General features: G+C 43.5%; 1 protein-coding gene across 4 annotated transcripts in view; it reads right to left on the bottom strand.

The window, feature by feature from the left end:
* The window catches only part of TNFAIP8 (TNF alpha induced protein 8), a 122,895-nt gene that overhangs the window by 56,950 nt on the left and 40,590 nt on the right, over positions 1-25,355 (bottom strand). Inside the window, exon 1 of one of the 4 annotated variants that reach the window (XM_054489794.2) lies at positions 7,145-7,601. The exons of 2 other annotated variants lie outside the window; for them this stretch is intronic. In XM_054489794.2, coding sequence (XP_054345769.1) covers positions 7,145-7,211 — 67 coding nt within the window. In that variant the 5' untranslated portion in view covers positions 7,212-7,601. Of the gene's footprint in view, positions 1-672; positions 692-7,144; positions 7,602-25,355 lie in introns of those variants that run through there. One more of the 4 variants, XM_054489801.2, reaches the window with a different exon arrangement.

Below are 25,355 nucleotides of genomic sequence, written 5' to 3'. Positions count from 1 at the left end.
AAACCGCCACTCAGCCAGTCCAGCCACTTGGTGGCTATTTAAGACATCTGCAGCACATACCACAGAAACTGTGCCATCACCTGTCTGTTCATATGTCCGGATATGGAGGACCAAAGTCCCCACCCCTACCCCCACCTCAGCTCTCCATGACACTTCCTGCCACACCCTGCCCAGAACCCAAGAATCGGAAAGCTAATGCTCAAAGGAAGGTTTCGAGGTTGTCTTATTCAATCTCCCCATTCCTCAAACTTGTTCACAAATGAGAAAATAGGCCCAGCAAGTTGATATGATGAGTACCTTAAGAGGAACTATTAATAGAATTAAATCTCCAGGACCTCCATGGTGGCCTCAGGAGCTCAGGGCTCCTTTCTGCAACTAGCCTCCTGGGAGCAGGGCATGCCTTTGGGCACAGTGGTCCTCTGCAGCCTAGCCCAGTGTTCCTGAATCAAATTTCTATGACCCATATGGGCAGTCTAGCTCACTCAAGTTCCTCGTTAGGGTCTGGGTGAAAGCCCCCTGGTAATAAAGGGTTCCTCTGCTCTGGCTGGCCGCCTGTGCATATATTTCCACACATTTCATGGGGTGGGGAAGATTGGCTGGCTAGGGACAATGCTCTGGAGTTTGGAATCCCATACTCCAGCCACAGATTTCATCTAAAAGATAAATGCCTACCTCTTCTGCTCCAACTGTCTTACCACAACATGGTGTTTTCTTGTGTCACTGTGACTTTCATTTTCACCAGCCTTCTGAATGTTGCCCAGCCCCTTCCCCTGCTCTAGACAGCCATCTTCCTGGAGGACTCATCTAGAGAAAACTAAATGAAACTCTCTATGACTGATTGCCCCATTTCATTTATTTGTGTGCAGCTTCCAAAGCTTTGCATTATCCACAGCTCATTTATTTCCATTAAAATGGATAAAATAATTAATCAAATATGGTGATTAAGGTCATAGTTATGAAATGTAAGGCCATTCTTTGCAGAAACATATGGCCTTATTAAACAGTTTTTACATACAAATTATATTGCACTTCAGTGTTTTATCAGAGCATATAATTACCATAGATTGAAGAGCTGTCTATAATTAATTTGCTCCACTTCTTATTCTCATTGTTCAACTTACCAGACCTACTAGTACCTTGGTGATGCTTTATCGACCTCTGAGAATCCCTTTGTGATCTGCAGTGCTACTGTGGTTCACAAAATCTGTGTTCTTGCTCTCCCTGATAGCATCTGACATTTGTCATCAGGGGTTGGCAATCCCATATACAGGGCCCCATTTACTACATACCATAGCCAGTCACCAAATTAGAGAAACTCAGTTAAAAAAAAAAAAAAAAAAAAAAAACACCACAAGAGGAGACCTGTGTAGTAGACATCATGGCTGACCCAACAGCATGTCCATTTCTCTCTCCCTGGGTAGCAATCCTGATCATTTTAAATAAATCACATAAATCCCACACCCCCTTGCCATAGAGTGACAGGTTTAGGCAACCCAAGCCTAAGCCAATCATCACAGCAGATGTCACAGCCAATAAGCTGGTCACTGAGACATCAGAAATGTGTTGGGGGCTTCTGGAAAAAGTCACTTGCTTCTCTGACACAACCACAAGAAGCCAGTTCTCTCTCTCCTTCTGGACAGTGTATGGTGGATATGAAGTCTAGAATTGCTGTAGAATTTTATCAACATCAGAGAAGCCAATTCAGGATAAAGCTCAATCACAGAGGGCAGAAAATGGGGCCTTTTTTTTTTGTTTTAAGAGACAAAGTCTTGCTCTATTTCCAGGCTGAAGTGCAGTGGCACAATCATAGCTCAATGCAGCCTCAAATTCCTGGGCTCAAGACATCCTTCTGCCTAAGCCTCCTGAGTAGCTGGGACTACAGGTACACACCACCATGCCAGGCTAATTCTTTTTTATTTTTTGTAGATATAGAGTCTCAGTCTCACAATCTTGCCCAAGCTAGAAAATAGGTTCTTGACATCACTGAACTGCTAAATCAAAACTTTGTTCCAGTTATGTGAGCCAACAAAAAAATCTCTTTTGTATGAACAAATCTAACCTGGGGTTTCTCTTTCTTGTACAGTAAAAGACACAACGGATGTAACATCCTGGGCAGCTAAGGAGGAATAGTGCATGAAAATTTCTAATCTTGCTGCTGGCTTTACAACATTCCCAACACCTGAAGGACAGTGAGTGAAGGAGCCCAAGGATGCACAACTGATCAATGCTTTTGCCCATTTCCTCAAGCCTGCTGTCCAACAAGGGCCAGAGGGTAGCCCGAAAGCCTCCTCTCCAGCAGGGCCATGTCTGGCCTGTCTGGTGACAGTGATAGCAGAGAGCAGAGTCCTAAGGCTGGGGAAAAATGGGTGGATGCTAAGACACCACAGAAGCACAGATGGGGTAGGGGGTCTGTAAGGTAGGACCTAGGTCCCTCATCTTCCTCTCCGACTCACAGCTTGTTGCTGCCCTACCCTCCCTGACGGGGCTTCCTGATAATCCCCATGTGAGAATATCCTTGTCATACTGGGGGTGGCTGCCTGCCTGACAGGAGCAAAAAGGACAAGACTTGTAGGGTGTGACTAGGTGCTGAGAAGGTGTGTGTGTGTGTGTGTTAAAGTTCCAGATTCCAATCTGGAATAAGGAGCCAGGAATGAGGATGTCAGGTCTGCCCTGGGATCTCTCCCAGGAGCTGAAGATGTGGTGAGGAGCTCAGGGGCACATGTGGTGAAGGGGAGGAACATTATTCAGCAGTTAGCGGGAGAGGGGCAAATCAGTGGAAAGCCCTGGCCTATTAAGGTCTGGCCAGATTTTTGTCTTAGAATGTGCTGAAAGTCCACTTGGGGCTCTGCAGACAGCAAATCACATTTCTGCACTTCTACTTGGCAGTCTTACAGCTGAGATGCTGAATTCCAACAGAAAGACTTTCTGGAAGCTGGGGAAATCAGTTAGGGTGTTAACGAGGCTTTCTTTGGTGGCAACTTTAACTAAGCACTCTCATTCTCCATCTCCCACATGCAGCAAATGCTGTAATGCTCCAGTTTAGATGGTAAACAGGAACTGTAGAAATGCTTCTTGTCAAGCTTTCTTATGGTCTACTGCTCACGCCAGCCCCACATTAATTATCTGCATTTCTGCATGTACTTTGTTGTCCTATTAGCCTTGACATTTTTTATTTTATTTTTTTTTCTGGCTGCTAACCTCCAAGCACATGACCCTGAGTTTTGATAACGAAATTACCTCCAGCAAGCACTCATTCTTAGCTTCTCATCAAATCCAGCTCAGATAGCTCCCGAGGAGCACCACTCTCCTAAAAATAGAAACCAAAAGACCACAGAGGTCTATGCCCTCAGGTTCTAGTGACAGGCAATTTTACTGAAAGGAGAAATGATACCAAAGGATGCAAATCAATGCTAACCCTAATGGCTCAAGCTGGTGGGATGTCAAGCTCATTTATAGACAACATATACAGATAAACATGAAATCACCTTGGTTGGCAAAAAAGAAATAGTGCTATACAAACAAATGTAAGTGCAAGATATGATGATGAGGTAAATCTCATATAGTCTAGAATGGGAGCTCTGCTATAAGAGGAAGGGAAAGAATGAGGCAAGAGAATTCAGGATGAGTTCTCTCCACAAGCAAATATTTCATGTCACTTTGTCCACTGGATACAGGTTAGGAGACGATTAAACAGGAGACAATGCAGATGACAGCACAAAGTCATTTTCTTCTACACTTAGCACTGGTCTGACTTTCATCATAAAGTGATATTAGAGGATTTGGCCTGTGTCCAGAGGACAGTGGTCATAAGATCTAAAGGAGATAGAAGGGGAAAAAAAATGCTTGAGTTTGTTCAAAGTAAAACAAGAAGACAATGAGTACTGGGCCAAAATGGTCCATGTTAAGCTGTATTTGGTGGTGAGTTCACATTCTCTCCTCAACTAGTAATCCTGTTTTCAAATTCATTTTAAATAACATTTAATATTCAGTCTTACCAACTTTCAGGGTGAGGGGGTGATACTGAGAATGGTGATCAAACTTCTTAGGGCTGTAGAAATTTTATATTTATTATATCCAAATAGCTTAAAAATGAATGCAAATAAGAAATAGGGGAGGCTTTATGAGACTGTAGGTTCTTGTGCTTCACAGCTAATGGGCAGAATACCATTGGGAAAACCTGAGGGATTTATCCCCATAGCAAAACAAAGCAAGGCAATATTCAGCAGAGTATTTCTCTGAAATAAGAAGTCTAAGCCTTTCTGTGTTTGTTATGAGGCCTCTATAGGTAGACAGGGACACAGCAGGGGAACAACTAAGATGAACCATGTTGAAACACAGGTGCTGGAGGAGCCCACAGCACTTTTCTTCCTCTCAGACCACTGCACTTGGAAGTCTGCAGCTGCACGTGGTTATGTATCCCCTAGGGCAGGCAGGGTGGCCGGAAGAGTGCCAGAGGCAGGAGGCAGGTTTTCATCCCAGCTCTCACACCATGAGGCTGGATGATCAGGGACACCTGCCTTGATTTCTTTGGCCTATGTTGCATTTGTAAATGAGAAGATTGGACTAAATCAAATGGCTTCTCATCTCATGCCCAGTACAAGTCAAATTCATAATAACTGTCCACAAGTCCCCACCATCTAGCCCCTCACCACCTCTCTGACTCATCTCTCCCCCTCCCTTAAGCCTCTGTACTGTTTCTGGAACACATCAGGCCCATTCTCACCTCAGGGCCTTTGCAGCCGCTTGCCCTCTGTCTGGAAAATTCTTTCCCCAGGATATCCACATCTGGCTTCCTCACACTTCTCAGGTGAGTCTAATATCAATCACATTCTCAGTGAGGATTCACTCACAATTGCAACCACAATTACCCATCTCCACCCCCTCACCCCCTGCAACAATCCCTATTTCCCTCTTCAGCTTGAAAATATCTTTTTCTACTTAGCACTCGGTTCTCCACTTACTATATATTTTACTTATTTATTTTATTGATGTTTATTGCCCCCACCTAGAATATCAGCTCTCCAAGAGCAGGGATTTCTACTGCTTTGTTCACTGCCTTAGTACCTGGAAGGTGCCTGGGACATAATTCAAGAAGTATTTGCTGAATAGATATGTCCATGGATGGCTGGAAGGGAGGGCAGAAGGATTACAGACCTTTACAATGTCTTCGGTCTGGGGTCTGTGGGGTGTGGTGCTTATGGTCAGAGGGCTTTCTCTGCCATTGGGAAGGACTCTGTAACCACATAACAAAAACAAGCCAGCCCAGGTGAAACATAAAGGGCCCAGAGTGAGATGCAGTATGCTTTCACTCAGCTGCAGAACCTCCCAAGCACTGCTTCCTGCTCGCTCCATGCCTTAAGCTGATGGACATGTACACCCAGCATTCTCAGCAGTCATGCCCTGGACTCCAGACATTGTCTATGAGAAATTCCTTAAATTAATGTTATCTAGGAAGAGCACTCACCTCCTCTCTCTCATTCTTCATTTAAAATTCTTAGGTAAAAGAGAAGTACGTTTCCCTATTGCCAGGATATCACACTAGAGTTTATCCTGAAGTGGGAAAAGGTGGTGATGCTCCCGCAGGCAATTCAGCCAGTTCCACTAGGTGGCAACATGGTCAGGATGTGCTGATATCCAAGAGTGAAATTTACCAGGAACAGAGTAGACAAGCTCCTACGCGCCACTCTGCCACTACGTTTCTCATCTTGGCACGCACAACCTTGCCTCCCCTTCACTTCTAGCCTGGCTATTTTCAACCACGAATTTACAGTTCGTTCTCAAATGGTTCATGCTTACCCTTGAATTCTTATGAATTAATCACTCCAGCCTTGGAAGCTTTATGTACACGTCTTTCTGCCAAAGTACGCTACCTACCCTCCCTTAGGAACTCTACCCAAAACTCACTTCTTCCACAAAACCCTCCCAAGCAAAGCTGGCTCTGATCTCAACTCTATATATGCAATGACATACAGTCACAGACACATAACCATTTTTTTTGAGACGGAGTCTCGCTCTGTCGCCAGGCTGGAGTGCAGTGGTGCGATTCTCGGCTCACTGAAATCTCCGCCTCCCAGGTTCAAGCAATTCTCCTGCCTCAGACTCCTGGGTATACACACACACACACACACACACACACACACACACACACACACACACGAAAGGATCACATGCACAGCTCTAGGCAACTAGTAGACGAATGTACATTTACTATAAATGATATGCAGGTGACCACATTCCATACAAGAGAAGTCAGGACTCTATGAGATAATATTTATTGGCTGCCAAGGGTTCAATAATGGACCAAAAGACTAGATATACCAACACCCACCTATGTCTTCCAAATTCTAGTTTTTCCCTAGTATTAAATTTAAGCTCCAAAAAATCTGTTGAGCAGAACAATTTTAAGTAAACCTAAGCAAATATCATACATCAACTTGAACAAAAGTGTATAAATACCAATATAACTGTAAGGGCTATTTAAAACACTCTATTCCAATCCTTGATAACTTTTTCAATTTACTTTAAAAATAAAATTAAGTCTACTTGTGGGAGCATTAAGTATGGCTAAAAACAAACCTAAGGTGTTATTTTAAAAGTACAAAATGCTTTATATGTAAGGTAAATTGTTTTTTTTTTTTGGTTGTTAGAGAAAATGGCAACAGCAATATTCAAACAATTATCCAATAAGAGAATAGAAATAAACACCCTTGTGTTTACGGGTTGCCCCACGGTGTTACCACTGCTACCAGACCACTGGGAACCAGAGGTGTCCTACAGTTAATGAACGCATGGAAAATGTAAAAGAGAAACTCTGAGTGAAAAAGCCATCCAATCTTTTCAGAGTTCCATCTCTGAAACATTTCAAATCTTTATCTGTTTACAAATGAAACTGTCTACATGCAAACTTTAAATGCCATTTTTCCACCCACAATACTCATACCTCTCCCTGCTTAACACTGGTTCCCCACACCCAGAGCCATAGCAAAACAAAACAAAACAGTGATTTGTTGAACACAGTAGCTCTAAAGCCACGACCAAACATTATTTCCTTGAAGACAGCAATACTATGTTAGTCATCTGAACATTTTACCAGATTTCAACAGACATTATATCTAAACATATTCTGAAGGCCGTTTTAACTCACCTAGTTTCAGCATTTTCTCCCCGTGTGCAATCAGAAGGACAACTTCACAGTATCTTGGTAGAGTCATACAGACTTGAGGAATGCATGCAACCACCCTGTTGACGTGTACACTATGGAACCTGCATCACCTTCGGGGAGACTCAGTCCTTCTCAAGAATAATTCAAAATAATTTATACTATTCTTTTGAAAAATCTACCATAAGCTTACCACATAAATGCACAGAAGGCACTGGTCAACAATAGTCACTTTGAAAGTTGTCTTGCTTGTTATTCTGGGAGCTAGGTTTCGTCACTTGTAGTAGAATGCATTAGGTAGCCTTTAATTGTGAGTCCAGAGAGGTCTCCACATTCACAACAGGGATGGACTGGTTGCTGCCTGCACTTGCTCCCTGTAAACTACAACTACATAGAAATGCAAGATTACCTGTGACAAGCAAACAGGAGTATATTCAAAATCAAGCAGAAACAGGAAGTCTAACGTTTCAACATGCTAGAAAAAAGAAACAGATACTTAGGAAAAAAAACTAAAAAAAAAAAAAAAAAAGGGAGAGGCCCCATTCACAGATGCCTGAAAAAAAGAAAATAAAAGAAACACCTCATTGCTACCTGTATAAACATGAACATCTATTAATAATACGTATTGCTCAGAGGTGTTTCTGTTCTCAGGAGAACTAAGAACAGAGTTTGGACAATGTTGCTACTTAAAATCATTAGCCTTTTGCTTTGGAAGAGTATATAAGGTTTTCATAATGAATGTAAGTGTGAGTGTATCCAGGCACACACAATACACACATGTACATATACACATACATGCATATATACAATCTAATAGTTTCTTTAGGAGCCTGTTTATTTACCTGGGCATTTGGCAGTCATTGCCACCCACAAATCTTTCCTTATCCACTCCCCCAAGTAAGATTCAAGTGCACCACTTCTAAGAAGGCTTTTCTTGGGTGACCCCAATTAGGTATGTATGATCTCAACCTCTTCCTTTAGCCCCTACTGCACCTTGGTTGACCTTTCTTGGTAACGCTTTTTGGTATCTATCACAGCTGTCCTTATATTATCTTTGGTTGTTTATCTATCTTACTGTCCCTACATGGTAAGCTTCTTGATTTTATTTCTATACTCTGTAGCAATAACACTCTGCCTTGAAACTACCAGGCACCTGGCAAAAAAAGTAGAAGGTGATGGACAAACTCTCCCAGGCCTGGTTCAGAGTCTATTTATGCCACTTTCTGGTTGTGTAGACGTGCAAGTTATTTAACACCCCTGAGTAATTTTGCACTTCTGTAAGATGAGAATAACATCATCAATGTCACAGAATTGCTATTAAGATTTAACGAGAACCACGTGAAGCAAATAACATATTGCCTGATGCACATAGAGTTCTCAAGCAGTAATGAGCATTATTATTGACCTAAATTAAAATCAAATGCCCAATACTAATTTGGGAAGGAGGCCAAAAGAGATACCAAATCAACATCAATTTACAAACATATCTCTATATTTCGTATTTTCTTTGGCCTACATTATCATGTGACTAACTCATAGTGATATGACACTTATACCTTAGAAACCATATTTTTGGGTTCTTTTGTGTTATCTCCCCAAATTCTGACTGGCCCTTCATACCATGAAAACTTCATCAGGGACTAAGGGTCAAAGAAGATGTCAAGAGAAAGCTCTTCCTGGAAGTGCAGGACCCTAAATCACAAGGACTTCCCAGGCTGTGACTCACTGGCAATTCCAAGGGTAAGCTACAAAGAGCAGAAATACTGCATCTGAACAGAGGAACAGGCCTCTCACATTTCCCTAAAATGTGACCTCAGTGGTGGCCGCATGGCTAGGTGGTCACCAGGAACCACTCTTTCCAGTTCTGCTGGGGGAGGATGGGGCAGTGCAGTGAGGCTGTGGGAAGACAAGGCTGGAGGAAGAATCCCGCAGTCCTATGTGAAAACAACTGCCTTCATGGCAGCAGAGCCCTTACACGTGCTCCAGGCCCAGTCGGGGAGGCACAAGCAAGGTCCCAACACCAGGCAAGGGCAGAGGACATGGTAGCTTCATGTATCCAGTGGGCACCTCTACACCCAGCAGGAAACTCCTGGTTTTGGAGAGAGCTCTCCAAAAACAGGAGAACAAAAAGCAAAGCATCTGCACAGGCATTTCCCTAAGACACTCCTCTTCTCTCACTTGAGACTAGAACGCCCAGGATATCCCCGGATCTATTCAAAGTGTGCTGTTTAAACCAGTCCCAGCAGTTAGCATCCTGCTTATCCTACTATATTTGAGAAGAAAGAAGAGTCATCACAGACATAGGCTAGAGAGCAGGGAGATTCTCAAGTATTTGTGAAGCAGTCAAACCTTACAGAATAGCCTTATGTTTAAAAAAAAAAAAAAAGCTAATATCTCGTTGTAGATATGACTATGCACAGCACTTCCATGCTTCTCTAGGACTTGTGAATTAAGACAATCTAGGCAGGTTCAGGGATCAACATCGTGATGATCGCCCAATGTGGGTGCATCACCCATGCTTCAAGGCAAGGAGGAGAGAGGAGGCAGCCAGGACTTCCAGCCCTAGAAGCCCTGCCTGGTGGCCTAGTGGCTGAAGAATCTGTCCAGACCTAGCTTTGTGAAAGCAATTTGTGCTCAGGAATATAGTTGGCTCTTGGCCTTTTTCTCGGTGAGCACGGCTCTGCAGCAGAAGCGCAGGGCTAATCTGTACCCCAACCCCTAACCCCCAGCCCCTGAGAGTGCAACTGGCATTGACAGTCATGGAGGTACTCTGGAGTGTCACAGTAATACCAAATAAGCTGTCATTAGGGAAGTCTGCGGCCATCTTATCTGGTACTTCTTTATCTCTCTGCAAACACATGATGGTGGCCATGAGAAAATCAGATCCTTCTCTTCCGTGTGTGTGTACTCCACATTATCTCAGCATCTCAGAGCAAGAGACTATCACTTACATCATTTCACTCTCCCCACACCCAGCGAAAGTGGGTGGCAATCCCAGTTTCCAAAGCAAGTGTCAGAGCAGAGAGGTTAAGCAGCATATTCAGCAGGACCCTGCACAATAGGGCAGGGCTGAGAGGAGAGGCCATGAGGCCTAACCCCTACCCTCCCAGAACAATCTCTAGACACACATGCTCTCGCTGGCCTAGTTTCATCAACTGTTTATCACATACCCCAAGAAAAATATTTCCTTTATAGCTACCCACATCCTTATCAGAAGCACATTCAACAAAATCATCAAAAGAGTGATGACATTTGTGTCTGCATAAAAAGATACTTTCATTTGTTTATTTCATCTAATTCTACAGCCTCAGACACAACTGGAAATGTCTACAAAATACCTTGGCCTTTATGCTTTGGCATTCCCAGGACGTTCCCTAATCCCTAGTGCTTAATGCCATGGCTGCCAAGATTAATTTCATTTTCTTTCTGTTCAACCTTCCTCTCTTCCCATCAGTCCTCTGTGTACCCTCCTCGTATGCTGAATCCTGCTCATGCTAACTCTTTCAATGGCCTGCCTAAACCATGGCACTAATTATAGCTTCCCCCTCCTCTATTCAACTTACTCCTCTTTGTCTCTCTCCTCTTCTTCAAAGAGGAAAGAGTCATTGGTGAAGCAGGGAGGAAGGCAGGCTGAGAAGGAATTATTCCAGGAGACTCAGGGACTGAGATAAACAATATGCTCAGAAGCGTTTTCCAGATGGTCTAACAGAGATGGCGGATGGTCAGACTTACTTCTCACATAAAGGAGGCCTTGCACAGCACAGGATTTCCCCAACCTTGTCTAGACATGGCCTTGCATGGTCCATGTCTAGACAAGGCTGGGGAAATCCTGCTGCTAAGCACCTGGAGATGTCCACAGTGTGCATGGTGCTCTCACTGTGGTCCACTCAGTCCTCGCCAAAACCCTGGGAGGTGGGCATCATTATCCTCGGATTACAGGTGTAGAAACCCAGCTCAATAAAGTTAACATATCTGTTCAGCAGAATGCTGGGATATGAGCCTACATGTGCTGGCTTTTTTCTCTTCATATCATATTGCAAAAGCATCCATGATTCACCAGACAGAAAGCACAAAAAGCAAACTGTGTGGAAAATAGGAAGAACACCTTTCTATTTAATAGAAAGGCAAAAGACCTCCCAAGGCCAGGTAGAGTGGTGAGTTAAGCAGTGTGAACAGCTGCTGCTGAGGGCCAGCACTGGGGCAGAGACTGCTCAGGTCTGTCATCACTGAAGCTGCCATTCACGCTGCCCGCCCAAATGGGCTGCACAAAAGGTAAGTGTGGGAAGGTAGGCCTTTCTATCATGTAGTACTTGTTTCTATGTTTTAAGTATAAATTGTGTAAAAATGTTATTGTTAGAAGCAAAAAAAGAAGACTGTCGTCTAATTTCTCTTAGAATCAGATAACTTGGGTGTTGCCAAGACCGCTGATACCATCTAACCTCATTTCACAAGCGAGGAAAACAAGGCCATCCAAGGAGGCTGAAAGGCACGCCCAGAATCCCACCACTAGCTGTGAGCAGCACAGCTGCGGCACTCGCTGGGTCCTAGGCCTGCAGAATGAGCATCTACGTCTGTCTTCCTATGATTCATGCTCAAGTCTCTCTTCACACTTGCACCACCAATGAAAACACTAAATCAGCATTTAGAAAGCAAAGAAACACTGAGTGCTGGCTGCAATAAATATGCTGGCACTTGAATGTGGTTTATTCTCTACAAACCTCATGTAAAACCTCTCTGCAAAACCTCATGTAAAACTGAACATGATCCCTAGTAATAAAATACTAAACTAATTAAACTCTCAATTTGCCAAGAAAAACTATCCAATTCTAAGGTAAATTTCTCTATAAATTTCTAGAAATTCTGGCTAATAAGGGAACATATGATATTTCCCAAGTTAAATTTCTCATCTTCCCTCCATCACCAACCTGTTATTTTTTTCTCTCTGTTTTAACCTCTCTGGCTCCCTTCACAATCTTGTCACTCGGTCATCACTGATTCCTCCCTTGGTTTGGGTGGTCACTTACTAACCAAGTTCTGCTGTCTTCTCATCTGTGCGTCTCCCATTCTCACTTCCATTTTTATTCTGTTAAACCTCCTTTTGTTTTTAAGGTAGCAGAAGGTGGTTTCTTGAAAAGACAACATTCCAGAGAATGCTAGCCAAGCACTTCTATTCTCCATTCCCTCTCTAGAGGACAGAGAGCTTTCTCATTATGTAGTTTTACCCAAGTGGCTATTTTCAAACCAAATTTTTTTTGCAAAGTAAGTTTCAAAAACTTTTCCAGGCTGGACGCAGTGGCTCATGCCTGTAATCCCAGCACTTTGGGAGGCTGAGTTGTCTCTTGGAAACAAGGGCAAGGGTTGAGGGTCAGAACTGCAGTGGGTGGCAAAGATGAGAAAGAGCGTTTCTGCTCTATAAATTTACATTCTGACTTTTGAACAATGTAAGTATATTGTCATTTTAGATTATATTTTAAAATGTTTATAAACTGCTGAGGTTCTTCCCTGGAAGCTATTTCAAGCCCAGCTGGGTTGATCTTCCTTATGGTCTGTTTCTTCCCTGCAGGGAGACCTGGTCCCTTTCTTTTCTTTCATCTTACTTCACTTAGCTAGACATTATTAGATCTTCCCATACTTTCAAGAAGAAGCTTCTTTTCTTAAGCTCATGTATTATAATGTAACAGCTTAGAGTTGGACATATCTGAGTTCAAGTTAATCTCTGCTACTTACTATATGACCTTGAGATAGTAACTTAATTTCTCTGGGCCTCAGTCACTTCATTTGTAAAATGAGTATAATAATAACCTCCTTCCTAGGGTTGCTGTAAAGCTTAAGTAAGATAACGTGGCTGGGCACAGTGGCTCATACCTGTAATCCCAGCACTTTGGGAGGCTGAGGCAGGTGGATCATCTGAGGCAAGGAGTTCAAGACCAGCCTGGCCAACATGGCGAAACCCCGTATCTACTAAAAATACAAAAATTATCCAGGCGTGGTAGTGGGCACCTGTGGTCCCAGCTACTTGGGAGACTAAGGCAGGAGAATCGCTTGAGCCCAGAAGGCAGAGGTTGCAGTGAGCAGAGATCGTGCCACTGCACTCTAGCCTGGGCAACAGAGCGAGACTCTGTCTCAAAAAACAAATAAACAAAAAAAACTAAAACAATAAAACCTTTTCCAATTTAGAGAGCAATCAGAATTATAACATGTCTTGAGTACTTTCCCTTTGATTTTTTCCCCTAAGAAAAGCACACATCATTTTTGAATGTTTGTGGGGAAAATATGATGTGTCACCCAGTTCTGGGCCTCTTGCCATCTGTACCCTGAGCCCACATGTTCATGTACTCCACAGTCAACACACATCCGCCCCCATCCGCCTCAGCCTAACAACATGAAGAAATTTACTCAATGACAGGGCTGGTGGCAAATCATTCCCAATGGGGGCCTGGGAACAGACATTTCCAGGAAACAACATCTCATCTCCTGGAAAGGAGTTGGAGCCTCATTTCCCCTTTCCACAAATGCAGTCCTTTTCTTACAGAGGAGGAAGAGGCCATGGGAGCCCGAGCCCCTATCCTGTGGTATATAGTTCTGTCTCCTCTATCTTCTTGTCACCCAAGCCCCTTTAGGACAAAGGAGGGCACACAGGCTGGTTTAATCTGGAAGAGGCTCACTAATTCAATAAAGGGATGGATCAAAACTAAATTCATAAATGTTCTTACTTCCAAACAGCTTCTCTTCTAGGGCTCCATATCTCATCTTCCCATCAGTCATTCATACTAAAACTCTCTGGCTCAGTGTCATTGTGGGTCCCCCTCTCCCTCTTCCTCACCTTCAAAACACTCCACTGCCTTCTCTTCATTTCCAGCCCCATCACTCCAACCTCCTTCAGGCTCATCCTCTGGCCTGAACGTCCTGTGCCTCTTACTTAGTTGTCCTCATGGTACCTCTTCTCAAAGCACAGCCCGATCACCCTTAACACTGCCATGTGTACCTAGAATTAAGTTTAAAAAGCACTTCCATATCCTCTCTCACCATGTCACCCTCTGATGAGGAGCACGCAATGCTTCTCTGCTGCTCAGGGGTCTGAGTCCATGAGTCAACGTAGGAATTAAAGCAGTCCCCAGTCCTGCTCCCACCGTGCTTCACTGTTTTGCCTCTGGGCCTCTGCTCACCTGCTTTCCTCAGCCCCTCGGATTCTTCCCATTATCACCAGCTGCAAAACACTGCCAGTCTCCCAAGGCTCAGCTCAGACGGAGCCTTTCATGACGCTGTAGCCAGTCACTGGCTCCCACTCCTGCATCTCCGTGATATTTGGACACTTAACAGCATTTCCCACATTTTGCTCCAAGAGATAGCCATGTTTGGCTCCAAGAGGTAACCATCACTATAAACACCTCATCAGCCCTATTACACCACACATTCCTAAACGACAGGGAGATTTCTTCATTCATTCAGCATGAATGAATCCACCTGCATTTACCCAGTACCTACTGAATGGTAGGCATTGACTTAGATGCTGGGGACATGGGAAATGAAACATAAGGGGTTGCCTGTGTTACAAAACTGACATTCAGTGGGAAAAAGTGGCAGCAGACCAGTAAGCACATACATAAATGAAGGACAGATTGTGAAAGGTGCTAGGGCAAAAATAAACAGGGGGTTCTGACGGAGACCACTCTAGCAGAAGTGGCATTGGAGGTATATGCTGAAAGCCACAGGAATAATGGTCTGGGCAGTAGAAAGAGCAAGTGCTACAGCCTGAGACAGGGCAAGCCAGGCATGCTTCAGGGGAAGCAGGGGACAGGGGCTGGTGCGGCTACAGTGATGGAAGCAAGGGGAGGAAAGCTGTAAGAAGCAGCTGGGAGGCCAGGCGAGGTGGCTCACGCCTGTAATCCCAGCACTTTGGGAGGCCGAGGCCGGCGGATCACGAGGTCAGGAGATCAAGACCATCCTAGCTAACATGGTGAAACCCCATCTCTACTAAAAATACAAAAAAAATTAGCCGGGTGTGGTGGCAGACACCTGTAGTTCCAGCTACTCGGGAGGCTGAGGCAGGAGAATGGCGTGAGCCTGGGAGGCAGAGCTTGCAGTGAGCTGAGATCGCGCCACTACACTCCAGCCTGGGCGACAGAGCGAGACTCCGTCTCAAAAATAAATAAATAAATAAATAAATTAATTAATTAATTAATTAAATTAAATTAAATAGAGCAGCTGGGAGTTAGGCAAAGGCCAGAATATGTAGACCATATAGGACATGGTAAGGAGTTTATATTACATGACAGGAATGGAAAACAGGACAAACATCTGGAAGGGCAAAGTGACAATAAAGATAAAAAACCGTAAAACTCCACAGGCCCTTTGAACCACTTACAGGAATACATCCCATGAAATAGACAGAAGTGTGGACAAGTGCAAGGAAACTGCGCAGGGTTATGACAATAACCCCATATGAAAACTTTTAAAGCCTAACTATCCACATGGGGACTGATTAAGTAAATTATGGCACATCCATATAATGGCATGTAATGCAGTCTTATTTTTTATTTTTTATTTTTTAAGAGACAGGGTCTTGCTATGTTGGCCAAGTTGGTCTTGAACTGTTGGCCTCAAGCAATTCTCCTGCCTCAGCCTCCCAAAGGGCTAGGATTACAAGTGTGAGCCACTGCGCCTGGCCAGTAATGCAATCTTTAAAACCGATCTTACAGAGTACTAGTAACATGAGAACTCTTCACAAAGGCTACAAAACAATATATAAAAGCAAAGAAATTATATTAAGCCATATATAATTTTTAAAGAGAAAACTATAAGCACACAGAAAAAAGCCTGGAATGATGATATTCACAATATATTTTTTTCTGGGTAGTGACAATAAGGAGTGCCTCTTTTTTTTTTATTGGTCAAATTGTAGTTGATAAATACACTACACAAACATGTAATACTGCTGTGATAAGGAAAAAAGGTTTCAAAAATCCTGTAAGTTACAAGGTATAGCAGAGAGGATAGCCCATGAAATCATATAAATAGAGGCTGCCAATCAGGAGGCAGCTGGGGCAATCTTCTGTCTTTTCAGGGAATCTTCAAAGCGAAACAGAAAAACAAACCATAAAAACTCCCTAGAACTTGGGGCAGGAAGTGTGTCATTCCCTTTTTGCTTATCCCTGTGACTAAGCAGTGACTGGAGGCCCTTCTGATCCATGCACGAAGAAGTTAAAGATAGGAGTTCTGAGAGGATGGAGACTTAGAAACCGCACCCAGGAGCTCCCAGCCCCAGGGGGGAAGTTGGGAATGTTGAACTTGGAACTTCTTCTTTATTTATTTATTTTTTTGAGATGGCGTCTTGCTTTGTGGCTCAGGCTGGAGTGCAGTGGCGCGATCGTGGCTCACTGCAGCCTCCACCTCCTGGGTTCAAGTGATTTTCCTGCCTCAGCCTCTCGAGTAGCTGGGATTACAGACGCTGGCCAACACACCTGGCTAATTTTTGAATTTTTGGTAGAGACGGGGTTTCATCATTGAACCTGGAACTTCTAAGGAAAAAAATATTCTCTATTCTTTTTTAGATTCATTACAACAGCAACCAACAGTCTTACCTATAATGTTACAAATTAAACATGATTAAGCTTTTGTCTATTTCATTTAAATAAGATTTACTTCACAAGACCCAAACCCACGGTTGTTCCAAGCCTTCTTCCCAAACAGGTTTGAAAGTTTAACAAACAGTCTAGACAAGTCTCAACAAGTCTCTGGTATTTTGATCCTGGCTTACACAAGCTCAAATTGAAGGAGTTTTACTGCAGAAGCCCATTCAGCCAATTTATGCCCCTGTTCCCCACTGGGAAGCAAAGGTGATTTGGTTCCTGTGTCCCCATCTGGCAGCCTCCTAAGCTCAGCACTCAACGGCCAAAGAGCACAGATTAAAACTGATTTGCTAACAGAAGCCCACATACTTCTTTTAGTCCATTTTTAATAACCCTCTGGAAACTACAGAGTGGAGGGAAACATACACAGCACTATAAAACAAAACAGCAACTTTTGACTCTGGAAGCATTTACATTTTTAAGGTAAATTAAATTAAAATGTGAGGACATACAATTAAAATCCAGGACCACTTCCTTCCTACCTTTATTTAACAAATATTTATTGAGGCCTTACTGTGCCCTATGTTAGACTCTAGGGTAAATGACAAACAAGTGGCCTGAGGAGTGATGTGTATGTATGCAGGGTGGGGTGGGAATGTGCTTGAGGGAGGCACATATTTCCGAGAAACTCCAAGAAATGCAGCCAGTTTGGGAACAGGTTATTAAGGATCTTACGAGCCTGGTTAAAAAGTTTAGATTTTATCAAAACTCTAATGAGGCATTTTTAAGCAAAGGATGATGCAATCAGATGGACATTTTATGAGGCCAATAGCAGCATAGGACGTTAGACTGGAGAAAGTGTAGGGGGTGCAACTGCCCTTAAAGTAACCTAGGAAAGAGACGGCAGCAGTGGCTTGGTCTTAGCTGGTGGCAGTGCACAGTGACAGGCAGTATATAGAGTGTACAGCTATTCACGGGAGAACTGACTATACTGACAATTTATTGGGCATAGGGGTAAGGCCAGAAGAAGAAGCCTTCCAAGTTTCGAGACAGTTACCTGGGTCATTGACTAAGGGGAAAAGTGAAAGAGAAGGCAAGTTCAGCTTTCTTCACATCAAATTTGAGTTGCCTGTGAGACATCAAAGAACACTTTCTAGCTAGACACCCGGGTCTAGAACTTAGACAAGAGGTTGGGCCTGGAATATAAGTTTGGGAGGCACTGGCACGTAGAGAATCTGAAACCCCAGGAATGGGCGGGGTCACCAGGGAGAGAGTAGAATAAGAAGGGCAGAGAATCCAGGTAGAGCCTAAGAAATACCGACGTTTTGATATTGGACAAAGGGGAAGGAACCTGCAAAGGAGACCAAGGAGGGGCACAGAGAAAACAGGGAGGAAAATCAGGAAAGTGGATTATGGAGGACCAGTCTGTCTACAGAAACGGGAGCAGCATGGACTCGTTTGGACTGGTCAGGAAGAGAAGTGAAAGGTCCCCACCTAGCATTAAAATGCCAGAGGCTGCTTAACTTCTCCATGCCTGTGTATTTCTGGAGTTATTGGTAAACAGCAGGGGGCCAAATGGGAGGCAGCAAGAAGAGAGCAGGTTCTGAGATAAACTTAGCAGGAGATCCTGGCCATAGCCAGCATGGTCTGCTCAGAGGCTGGAAAAGGGGCCAAGGGCCACAGAAGTGACGAAATGCCAAGGTCCTGGGACCACTCCTCAAGGAGTAGCACTTCATCATTCAGCCACAAGTATGTATAGGTCATTTACTGCGTGTGAGCACTGCTGATGGTGCTGGGGATAGAGCAGTGACAAAAGTTCTAACAAAATAGCTGGAAAAACAGGATTTTGAGTAGAGATAAACGCTGCGGAGGGAAAAAACAAACCAGATGCAGGGGCTAGAGAGTGGGTGGGAGAGAGGAGCATTTTGGATAGGCTTTCTCCTGGGGTAACATCTGAGCAGAAACCTGAGAAAAATTAGAGTGAGAACCAAGGAACAATCTATGGGGAAGGGGCTTCCAGGCAGAGGGAGGGGTGTGTGCAAAGGCTCTGAAGTAGGAGGAATGAGCTTGGGAAGTTTGAGGAACAGCATGGTGGTCAGTGTGGCCTGACTGGGGCAGGGAAGGAGGGAGTGGGAGGAAATTAGGTAGCAGAATTGGGCAGAGGCCACGTGAAGGGGAGCCTGTAGCTCCTGGTAAGGAGTGGGGAGTTTGTCCGTTGGAATGGAAAGCCGTGGGGGGTTGGAGCAAGGGAATGACTGTGATCAGCGATAAGACCATTCTGATTGTACAAGGACTGTCTGAGAGTGACAGTGCAAGAGCACAGGGGAGTTAGGAGGCTTCTGAGGCTACCCAGAAGAGAAGTGATGGTGGGAGAAGAAGCAGTGAAATTTAGTGCGTATTTGCTAGGGCAAATGGAAAGAACTTGCTGCCGGGTGAGCTGTGTGATGAGGGAACAGGGGAATCAGGATGCCTCCTGGGCTTGTGGCCTGAGAGCTGCGTGCAGGAAAGGCAAACCCAGGAAGGAGCCAGTGTGGAGGAAGGGGCATGCAATCAAGATGCCTATTTCTAGTGGAAGTGTAAAACAGACAACAGAATAACCACATCTGGAGTCTGGGGAAAATGTGTTAAATACATTAATTTGGAAGTTATTAGTATTTGGTATTTATCCTCCAGGACTAGAAATCATCCAGATTCTCAATCTTGGCTGTATGCTGGTATACCCAGTAACAAAATATGAACAAAAAAACCAATTCAAACCAAACCAAAACAAAAACTGATGCCCACAAGTCTTCCCCAAAGGTTCTCAATTAACTAGACTTGGTATCCAAGTCCAGTCTTTTTTTTTGAGATGGAGTCTCGCTCTGTCGCCCAGGCTGGAGTGCAGTGGTGCGATCTCGGCTCACTGCAAGCTCCGCCTCCCGGGTGCACGCCATTCTCCTGCCTCAGCCTCCCGAGTAGCTGGGACTACAGGCACCAGCCACCACGCCCGGCTAGTTTTTATGTATTTTTAGTAGAGACGGGGTTTCACTGTGTTAGACAGGATGGCCTCGATCTCCTGACCTTGTGATCTGCCCACCTTGGCCTCTCAGAGTGTTGAGATTACAGGCATGAGCCACCGTGCCCAGCCAAGTCTAGTCTTTTTTAGTTTAGTTTTTTTTTGTTTTTGTTTTTGTTTTTTAGCAGGTTAAGAACCCTAGAGACAGTGTAGTATGGAGAAGAAAGTCAAGGACTAAGCCCTGGGGCAATTCCATTTGTAGAGGCCCTTGGAGAGAACAGTTATTCAGGTAGAAGAAAAAAAGGGGATGTGATGCCCTGAAAGTCAAGTCAGGACAGTGCTTCAAAGGGAAGTGAGGGGGTGCAGGTGGTTACAGGGTCATACTACGAAAAGAAAAAGAAGGGGGCCAGGATGGATGATGCCAACTACTACTGAGAGACTGAAAAAGATGAGGACTAGAACAGGCCATGGGATTTGTTAAAATGGAGGTCTTTGGTGACTTTAATAGAAAGGGTTTTTGAGGAGTAGTGGCGTGGGGAGGGGCAGCAGGAAGGGGAGATTGTACACACCCCAGGAGACAAGTCTTCAAGGAGTTCTGCCAGAATGGGCAGGAAAGAAGTGCCATAGAGCTGGAAGGCTACATTGAATAGAGAAATTTCTTTAACTTGTTTTTTAAGAAGGGTGATAAAAAGGCATGTTCTGATGGTGATAGGGATGTTTCCATAACTGGAAAGAAATTGATGTGCAAGAGAAAGAGTATAATTGCAGGAGGACTTGAAGAAGTTGGAGAGAAAAAGCCTTTAGGGACCCTGAACCAATGAATCTGAAATTCCCCTTCAACTGCCAGATGTATCTTCATTTTTCATTTTCCAGGAGATGTAATATGTCCTAAAAATCACAGTCGCTAGATTGAAATCAACCTTAAAAATCATCTAGTCCAACGTCTACTCCCAGTCCACTACTTGAATCCCCTGTGTCCCCTCCCAGTAGTCGTCTTGACAACCTCCATTGAAAGGCAATTTCTACACTCCATCCACCCCACCGCCAACCCATGGTTCATGATCTCTTCGGACACTCCTTGAACTGAACAGAAATCTGTTTTCCTGTACTTCAATCCACTAGTTCTGGTGCTGTGCCTTCGGGATACACAGAACATGTCTAATCCCTCTTTCACATCTTTCAAACAAATGAAAACTAGTAACTCCTGTGCCACCTTGTTAATTATGTACTCCCTAAACCAAGCCAGTTCTTTTCACATGTATGGACAAACAGATCCTATTCTAGAAAATATCTAGACAGGGGGCTACAAATCCACCTCGGCGTTCTTTAACATAAAGAAGGTACTGTCAAGCATAATAGAATAAAAGGTGCACCAATATACATAGAAATAACCCATAATAATCCTGGTTACCAAGAAACCAGAGAGGTTCCAGGCTAGTTGGACTTAAGCACTCATTTAATTATTTTTCTCTCCATCTTGTTCACCAATACTAGCAGAGAACTCTCCCACAACATGTGTGTACACACACACCCCACACACTCAACATATGCACACTCACTCAGACTCTCAGATAGGAGAAAATTTGACCATGAACAGCTGCCTTGTTATTAAGCACACGGTGGAATGTTCTCATTAAATCAAGTTTTTAGGAAAGGGTCTCTACAGTATTAACTGATTATTTTCTCGAAACCTCATGTTGGAATACAAACTCCAAAGCCAGAAGAAAAACCTAAATGTTTACATATCCAAAAGGATTATTTTATTTCATCTTATCTTATTTCAGAGACAGGGTCTCACTTCATTGCCCAGGCTGAAGTGCAGTCGTGCCATCACAGCTCACTGCAGCCTTGAACGCCTGGGTTCAAGTGACTCTCCCGCCTTCACCTCCCAAAGTGCTGGAATTATAGGTGTCAGCCACCACACTTGGCCAAGAATACTTTTAATGCAATTATAAATTAAGTTAAAAGCACAGTTACAAAAGCCAGGATTAGACTACAATTTAAAGTACCCCTTGAATTATGGAGTCACTGCTAATATTCAATGAAGAAACAGGTATGTTGTTCCAAAACTGAAGGAGTATTCATGCCAAATATCATATGAGCTGTTATTCTTCTAGTTTTATTTTAAAACATTCCAACCACTGGAAGTGAAAGGGACCCAAACACGTAAGAGTACTGGCTTAGTGTCTCAAATAACCCTATAATAGGCTACAACAATTTTTAAAACCAGTATAGTAATTAATGTAAAATGCACATGGTAGGTTCTGGAATGTTTTCTGAATTAATAAACTGCATTACGCTGGAGTCAAGGGTTCATGAGATGGTGAGGAGGAAGGGGAGAAGGGGCAGGAAGAGGGACAGGAGAGGGGAGGGGGCAGGAGGATGCGGGGGGAGGAAGAAAAAAACTGAAAAACTGTAACAGGTATCACCCCAGATTCATATGTACATCAATTTAGTTCTAGGCTAGGCACAGTGGCTCATGTCTGTAATCTCAGCATTTTGGGAGACTGAAGCACGAGGTTCACTTGAGTCAAGGAGTTCAAGACCAGCCTGGGCAACATAGGGGGACCCCGTCTCTACAAAAATAAAAAATAAAAAAAATTAGCCAAGCATGATGGCACATGCATATAGTCCCAGCTACACAGGAAGCTGAGGTGGGAGGATTGCTGGAGCCCAGGAGGTCAAGGCTGCAGTGAGCTGTGATCACATCACTGCAGTCCAGACTCCAGCCTGGCTAACAGAGGGAGATCTGTCTCAAAAAAAAATCCATTCTAGAACAAAAGGCTGATATAGAGCATTAAAGGTACCACTTGAAATCCCCGTTTAAAGGGACAAACTGAAAAAAAAAAGAAGTGTCAATCAATCACCTGCAAAATATCAATGAATTTAGAGCATTTCAAGAGCTGTGACTATCTACTTTGATCAGTTTTGGGGAAGAAAACAGTTTGACTATAATTAATGTTTGACTATAATTAATTAATATAATTAATCAAGGTGGTGAGTCAATTAAATTCACCACCTTGATTAAAGACTAAATTTGACAACTGAATAGAAAAAAACACAACTTATTTATGACAAAGATCTTTTATGTGTCCCACATTCTGGAAAAGTGGATATGTCCAAAGGAAATAAAGATCATGATATTAACTATATAAGATAGGGCTGGGTGCGGGAGCTCACGCCTGTAATCCCACCACTTTGGGAGGCCGAGGTGGGCAGATTACTTGAGGTCAGGAGTTCAAGACCACCCCGGCCAACATGGTGAAACCCCCGTCTCTACGAAAATACAAAAATTAGCCAGCATGGTGGCCTGTGCCTATAATCCCAGCTACTTGGGAGGCTGACACAGGAGAATCATTTGAATCTGGGAGGTGGAGGTTGCAGTGAGCCGAAATTGCGCCACTGCACTCCAGCCTGGGCAACAGAGTGAGACTCCATCTCAAAGAATAATAATAATTATTATTATTATCATATAATGTAAATATTTGATGATAAATATAGGTCAATATAACCTGCTATGAAAGCATTCCTGAATATCTCAAAATTAAAGAAAACTGATTTTGATACAATTAAAAAATGCCTTTCTTAGCCTCCTCTTATCTAATCAAAATTAAGAAAGAATAAAAAGAAGTCTCTACAGCACATAGAATCAGATTTCTTATATAATTTCTTATATAATCACTTTCAAATGGTTCATTCTGTAATTTCAGAAAACTTTATATCAGGCCAAACAATTTAAAAGCTTATTTAAAAATTATTTATCATGGCTAATTTCTATTGGTTTAATGTTCTTAACTTGGGTCTTCTTCCAAGCCATTCAAGTACAATAAACTTATGGACTACAGGAAGAAGTCCTATCCAAGAAATCGGAACCGGGAGGTGCACCAGCCACAAGGACAGGCCTCCATGATGGCAGACGCAGAAGAGGCTCAAAGGGCAGAGGCAAAACTACTTCCTTTTTATTATCTTGCCGGGTGGCTAAAAATGTAAAGTTCTACAGGCTATTATTTCCTCACAACAGGCATATACATTGCTCTGGCATTTCTTTAGCCTGATTTTTCTAGAACATTGTTTCTCAGCCTTGGTTCTACTGATAATTTGGCCCACATAATTGTTATGGGGAGCTGTTGGGTGCATTGTGGGATGCTTTGAAGCATCTCTGTCTTCTACCCACTAGATACCAGCGGCAAACCCCTCCCACTAAAATTAAATTAATAAGCCCCTCCCGTTTGCTAAAATTGTCTTTGGATATTACCAAATGTCTCTTGCGGGCAGGGCAAAACTGCCCCCAGTTGAGAGCCATGTTCTCGAGCACTGGTTCTTAAATTGGCTACATGTTGGAAGCATCTGAGGAGGTTTTAAAAATACTGATACCTGAGTCTCACCCTCAGAGATTTTGACTTAATTAGTCTGGAGTAGGCCTGAGGCACCTGGATTTTTGCAAGAGATTCTAATGTGCAGCCAAGTGTGAGAATCTCTGCCTTAGAGTTTATCAGTACCATCAAGTAAGTCATTTAATCAATTTAACCCAACTAAAAAATGCATTGTATCTCTCCACACTAGGGTCTTCTTTATCTTGGTACCAGAATCAACATGATTAGGGGACACAGAAAGAAGTGGAGAAGGCCAGGTGTGGTGGCTCATACCTGTAATCCTAGCACTTTGGGAGGTCGAGATGCGAGGATCACTTGAACCCAGGGGTTCGAAAAGAGCCTAGGCAATATGGCAAAACCGTTTCTTACAAAAAATATGAAACTTAGCTGGGCATGGTGACACACACCTGTGGTTCCAGCTGCTCGGGAGACTGAGGTGGGAGGATCGCTTGAGCCCAGGAGTTAGAGGCTGCAGTGAGCTATGATTTCACCACTGCACTTCAGCCTGGATGACACAGGAAGATCCTGTCTCAAAAAAAAAAAAAAAAAAAAAAAGTGGAAGAACTAGAAAAAGGTCAACTGTAGTTGTAATCTGCAAAGTTCTTTACCCTTTTAGGTGAACAGAAACTAGTGCATAAAAATTTATTTCAACTTTAACATTGCAACTAAAAACACTCCAGTTTTGGAGATTTAGAAAATAAGCCTCACAGGTAGGAAGACAGAATTACCTCCACATGGTAAAATGCCAGCTCTACAATGAAGAAACTCTGGAGCTGCCATCTCTTTAATGGGCACCATTAAACCAGCCTCAGAGAAATGCCAAGTTCATTAAAAATAATAAACAAATCTGTGTGTGTGAAGACACCCAGAGGACCCACACAGGAACTGCAATCAAGACTTCTCTGCGTGTGGGTGGTGGAGGTGGAGTTCATCTTCACATAGACGACACTACCAGGAACCTGTCAGGAGCTGACAGCAAAGCTTGATTCCTGTAAAAAAGCTCCATGGTCATGAACAGCCCACATGCTTCCCTCCTGCCCATTACACCTCGGGGTCTTCCGCCAGCTTCCTCAGTGTGTTCGACAACACTGGGCCTGATTCCAACTTTTGCAGACGGTGGCACAGCACTGCCCCTGAAGGCACTGTTCCCCTGAGAGCTAGTCTGTGGCTACAGTATTCTCATCAACTGTGTGCCAGTCTACTGGTTATGCCAACACACACTGTCTGTTGTTTTTTTTGAGTAAGAAAAAAGTAAGGAG

The sequence above is a fragment of the Pongo pygmaeus genome, chromosome 4, assembly GCF_028885625.2.
Source record: "Pongo pygmaeus isolate AG05252 chromosome 4, NHGRI_mPonPyg2-v2.0_pri, whole genome shotgun sequence".
In the NCBI taxonomy this organism is placed as follows: Eukaryota; Metazoa; Chordata; class Mammalia; order Primates; family Hominidae; genus Pongo; species Pongo pygmaeus.
Note: the sequence above shows the minus strand (reverse complement) of the source record. Positions and strands in the feature narration are given on the sequence as shown.